The sequence below is a fragment of the Parasteatoda tepidariorum genome, chromosome 9 (assembly GCF_982258835.1).
Source record: "Parasteatoda tepidariorum strain Cologne lab strain chromosome 9, Ptep-v5.0, whole genome shotgun sequence".
In the NCBI taxonomy this organism is placed as follows: Eukaryota; Metazoa; Arthropoda; class Arachnida; order Araneae; family Theridiidae; genus Parasteatoda; species Parasteatoda tepidariorum.
In genome coordinates, this window is record NC_141763.1 from 100,047,959 (window position 1) to 100,053,958 (window position 6,000).

General features: G+C 31.3%; 1 protein-coding gene across 1 annotated transcript in view; it reads left to right on the top strand.

Moving 5' to 3' along the window:
• Nucleotides 1-5,680, top strand: part of pcx (pecanex) — an 81,666-nt gene extending 75,986 nt beyond the window's left edge. Inside the window, exons 37-38 of the mRNA XM_043046806.3 lie at nt 2,939-3,063; nt 4,466-5,680. Of these exons, the coding sequence (XP_042902740.1) occupies nt 2,939-3,063; nt 4,466-4,857 (517 nt within the window). The 3' untranslated portion in view covers nt 4,858-5,680. The remainder of the gene's footprint in view (nt 1-2,938; nt 3,064-4,465) is intronic.
• Nucleotides 5,681-6,000: the final 320 nt, after the last annotated feature.

Sequence of the window (6,000 nt, forward strand, 5' to 3'; positions counted from 1 at the left end):
TTTTTTTTTTGTAAACTAAAAAGTAATGCCACCCAGTGTGACAAATTTGTGTGAATTTAAACAAGAGGAAAAGGTTAAGCAAAGTTTATAATGTATTTTTTTCTTTTTAAAATTTTTTGCTTCCAATTAAAACAATAATTTTAGGGTTGTTTTTTTTTAATTTGTTTGTATTTGCATTAAGAACACAATTTTAATTTTTAAGTGTAAAATTGATGTGATTTATATGTATATTCAGTAGTGTGGTGAGTGCTTCAGACCTACTGTTCCTGTTTAATCATTTTATACAGGGATGTGATTCTTCCGCGGATCCGCTGATTTCCGCTTTTTTCAGATTTTTCCATATCTTCCGCTCTTTTTTCATAAATTTCCGCGCGGAAAATTTTTTTATGCAGTAAATTATATTTTGTTGAAAATTTTTTTCTTCCACGGAGAGAAAGTATTGAAGCCCCCAATAAACCTTTCTTCACATGTCAATCTGCTGGCTGGGGTAAAAGTGGTTAACCTTGGTAAAACAATGCCGTCTCCTACTCCACTACTCTCTTATCTTTTCAGGGATGAAAGACTTTTTAAAATTTCCGACCATGTTCCAAAAACTTTTGGGGAGTCGAACGAACGATATAGTCGGACTTGCGACTTGTTGCCTTGACAACCGCGACTTCCACTATAGATTGGAAAAGAGAAAATAAGTCATAAGCAGTTTCGTTTCGGCCGCTGATATTTGATTTCTTTTGATTGGCTGATTTACAGAATTTTAAATATTAGGAACTGGACCAGAATCTGCTAAAATTGCGATTCTTATTTAGATGATTTTTATGTAAATCATCGATTTTCATATTTAACTGATTTAAAAGTTACTTGTTGAGATTCGTTTTTACATGATTTAAAAATCATTACTCGCAATTTAAAAATTCAGTATCGCGATTTGTATTTAAGCGTTTTTAAAACCCAATATCGCGATTTGTATTTAAACATTTTTAAAACCCAATATCGCGATTCATATTCCCGCTAGTTTAAAATCCACTGTTGCGATTCGTATTCATATATATTTTTAAATTTCAATATTGGGATTCGTTATCACGCGGTTGTAATATCAAACATCGATTTTCGTATTTATACGCGGTTTAAACATTACTCGTTGCGATAAGTATTCACGGACTCTAAAAATTATGCATCGTGATTCTTATTTACGCGATTCAAAAATTCAATACCGCGATTTTTATTTTCGTGCTTTTAAAATTGAATATCGTGATTTTAAAATTGAATATCGTGATTCTTATTCACGCTATTTTTAAATTGAACATCGCCATTCTTATTCACACGATTTTAAAATCAAACATTGTGGTTCTTATTCACGCGATTTTAAAATCCAACATCGCTATTCTTATTCAAGCGATTTTAAAATCCGACATCGCGATTCTTATTCATCCTATTTTAAAATCGAACATCGCGATTCTTATTCACGCACTCTTAAAATCCAACATCGCGATTCTTATTCACACGATCTTAAAATCCTATATCGCCTTATTCACGCGATTTTAAAATTCGGCATCGCGATTTTAAAATCAAGCATAGCGATTCTTATTCACGCGATTTTGAAATCCAACATCGCGATTCTTAATCTAAGGCCTCTAAAAATTGTGTGAGAAATGAACTTTCTTGTCCTATCAACACTGATGATCAAAAGTCTGCAAAACACAGTTTACAGATCAGTCATGTTAATAAAAGACCATCGAAAAAACAATGAACTGATGAGAAAGTCCATAAAGGTCCTTTGACCATTAAAGAAATGTTTTTTAAAATGATGTGATACATAAAATCGTGCTTATGCATAATTACTCAAAGTTATCTAAATTATTAAAAAAAATCATTTTAATCAAGATTTTATTTAAGAACATAATTACCATTTATTTTTATTTATTTGAATAGATAATAATGTAATCATTATCAGATTGGCTATTGAATTCATATAATTTTTTCTTTTGCACGTTTAGTGCTACAGTGCTTTTTTGTGTTTTTGTCAATCACATCCCTGTTTATAACTATATTTATTTATTCCCAAGGATCAGTTTCCAGGTTTTCTCAAGAATTAACTCAAAAATAATGTTATTCACTTTTGACTTCTCTATTAAAGAACTCTTGACTCATCTTCAAGAAAGGTTTTACTTCAACTTGGTAAAAAATAATGTAATATTTCATATTACATGAATTTTTCCTGTTACATGAGAAGTCCCATATTTAATATGTATTAAAATAATGCAAACTGCTGTTTGATTTTTTCCTGAATATGTAGGAAAAAAGCTTGTGATTTAAATTTTTTTTATTAATTGCCACTTATCTTAAACTATGTTCATATCAAAGTTATTGAGCAATTTGTAAGTATAAAGTGTAGTATAAAAATGTCGAGAAAAAATTTTCAATAAAAGTGCGTTTCAAAAAAATTATGTTTGCATTAATTTAAGTAAAAGCTTATTTTATTGAACTACTTTGAAGATAACTTATCTCTTTCATGACCTATTAGTCATTCATATTTTTTGTTTGCTCAGGCGAATACACATCGTGTCAGTGCTTCATTGCTCAACAGCAACCTCTGTTTTTGTTTGCAGAAGGCAAAAAGAGTGTTTTAAGACCTTGCACGTGCTTCTGATCCTTTCTAATTTTATAAAAATAGAGGAAAGAAATGAACCCAAAGTATAGCTTTTAACGGATCTTGAATGGAATTGCATAAAATGGTAGTCATTTCGAAGCAGTAATAAAACCAGTTAGAAGACAATAAGACCTTGTTATTTGTTTTATTTATTTATTCTGATATTTAAGTATGAAAAAGCTCAAATAAAACATGAATTATCAACACTGTAGTGTTTAACAATTTTCAAAAATTTACTTTCTTTTACTTAAAGTAATAAAGAAGAACTTAAACTATTTTAAATATCTTGTTAAGGTTACGTACAAGGTGCGGTGAAGGGTGTTCCAGTGGAGGTACTGCTAACTGTAGTGATGAAGGTATAATCCGAGATTCTGGAACAGTCGGACCCGTCTCGGCTGTCGAGGGCGTGCCAAATCGAGGTAAGAACTTAGTTCATATGAATACTGTTACCCAGCTCTTGAGTTTTTCAAAGGACCTATTTTCCTTCACCTTTTTAATGAATCAAAATGCATTTTAATAATTATATACATATATATGTTTTTACTTTCAAGAGGTTTTGTCTGCAGCATTAAAATGGGTGCATTGACCCTTTCACGCCAACTGTGACAAATGTATGCCAACGTTAAAATTTATCAGTCAGGGTAAAATTATAAAACTAGTAACCAAATTAGTTGTTTAGCAGTTTACTTGTGAGCGTCATTGTAATAGTTTGATCTGTTAAATTCACCACTACTTAGTTCAAAATAAAAATTATGTAGTTTCACTTTAAACTAACATTGATTAGACAAGTGATTGAGACTGGCATTGTTAAAGTTAAAACAAAACAAGTTTGTCAAACTAACAATTGCTTTTTTTTTTTCCATCCAGGTCCAAATTTTGATCAAATCAAGGTGCATAACATTTTTAAAAAATGCTCAAGGGAGCTTTTTTTTATTTTTGTATTTTAAAAGCCCTCAAAGATGCTTTTTTCTTCGAATATTTGTAAAAAAGTGCTTAATTTCCTTTGCTTGAATATTTTGAAAATCATACTTTTTCATTGATTACCAAATACAATTCTCTAAAATGTTTAAAATTTTTTATACTTTTATGGAATGCATAGTATGAAAGTATTAATTTAAATGCTGATATGTTGTTTAATTTTTAACAAACTTTTTTTTAACATTATTGAATAATTTTAGAGTTATAGGAAGGGGAAAAAGAAAACTGACACAAAATTAGTTTTTTTTATTTTAATGTAACTGTCCGTATCTCCATAACTATTCAAGCTAAGCTTACAAAATTCTATATTCAAAATTATTACCTATTAATCGATGAAAGTTGACATCGATTTCTGTGCCTACTACAATCCTCACTCTGTTGCTTCTCAGTTTCATTTGCACATGTTAGGATCCTGCACACACTCGAGTTATAACACCAAGACAGGAGGGACCACACACACACAATCATGATAATACAACTTTCACGACGAATGCTTAAAACTCTGAGCTTAATACAACTCTGACCACAGGCACTCAAAATCTAGTGAACTTACTGAAGCTCTTCCGGTCTTTCGCAATGCGGTAACTAGTAGTAGCCGTTCATCGAATTTTATCCATGATAAAATTCTGCTATGGGAGTATTGTGGCCTAATTACCACTATAATTATTAAACATAAATTTACTAGTATATAAGGCATGCTAACTGTACTCAATCTCGGGGTACCTTTCGATAGACGAATGTCGTCGATTTCGACTCTTACCCACAGTATCAAAAAGATTGGCTGTCCATTAACTACATTGTTGCTCTTATTTATTTAATGTGTTTTGTTCTTTATATTTTTAGGTCGAGGCAGTCATTCGAGTGGCCAAAGTGGTTCACGTTCAGGCAGCCATTCTGGTGATGCAGCTAGTGATGTTGCCAGGAGCACTGGCCGTACCAGTGCTACAAGTAGCGTGGGTCGTGGCAGTAATGTCGGTAGTCTCGGAAGAAGTAGTGCTTCTTTCACTAGAACTAGTTCTGGCAACGTAGCCGCCGCTACGGCCAGCAAGACTTCTTCGACTACTTTAGTTAATCTCACAGCCTTTCGTCCTTTTAATGGTGAACTTAGTGACTCTGCAACTTTTGGAAGCAACGGCATCAATGCTGTTGCCAATTCTGACAGTCTGGATGACCCTCGACCCGTCACCTACACGCTCATCCCTCCCAGGCAGCTGACAGAAATTTGTCACGTATGACTCCAGGGACAGATTCAGTGGAGTTATAAAGCACTCAAATTGGTTACAGTGTGTTAAATATGCAGTGCATATTTATTTCTGTGTCGAGATGCGCTAGACATCTCGAGCAAGAGGGAACTAGATCCCCCCCCCCTGATCTTATTGACAGGCCATGACTTCATAAGGTGCCTTTGTCTTACGTAGTTTCTGAAGACATTAGAGAGGGAATTTATATCATGATTTCAGTTTTAATACTACAAAGAAATCTAGTATTGCCAGTTTGAGAAACAAAAATTTGAGTAATACTTTTGTTTTATTTTGAATATTAGATGTAAAATATTATTACCACTTACAAAAATCTCACTTTAGCTAATTGAGATTTTATTTAATAATTATTTTATAAATGGTGAGAGATGATGTGCTCCTCTTGTGCAAATACTAGTCATTGGCAGCGATCTGTATATTATCAATAACTGGTGATGTTATCTTATGATGAGCTTAGCACATTTCTGAGGTTCCTTAATAGATGCCAAGACAATTGTTTTTCTTCCTTAAAAGTTTTTTTTTTCTTCGCGATACTACTTCTCTTATTTCTGAAATTAAAAATTATGGTATTCGAAAAGCAAATGTTAATCTTAATATCTTTAAAAAGTTATGAATATGTAATTGCAGTGGAATTGTGGAAATTTCAAAATGTTACGTAAAGGGGTTTAAATTATTACTTCAAATTATTGAAAATAAGTATGTTTTTTCTTTTTTCTTTCTTTTTTTTGTGTGAAAATTATTTTTTCTATATTGATTATTCTTTTTTTATCCTTTTAGTTGTGAAAAAAAGTAATATTTATTTACAAATTATTAAATCTCAATTTATTAACTTGTGTTGTTCATAGTTTTTATTTATATATTTACTTAATATGTGGATGGATAACTTATTATGTATTATTCCCTGCTAAATAATTTACTTTATTAGCAATATTTTTCTATTAAGTAATGTATACTCTTGATATCTCGAAAACCTTGTTATGTCAAAAAAATATTTTTTACCCTTGGCATTATATATCAACCTAATGTTAATTTGAATTCCTATGTCTAAGAGTTTCATCTCAAAACCCTGTTGTGTTATGTTGAATTTTTTTCGAAATAGAAATTAAATTTTTTCAGTAA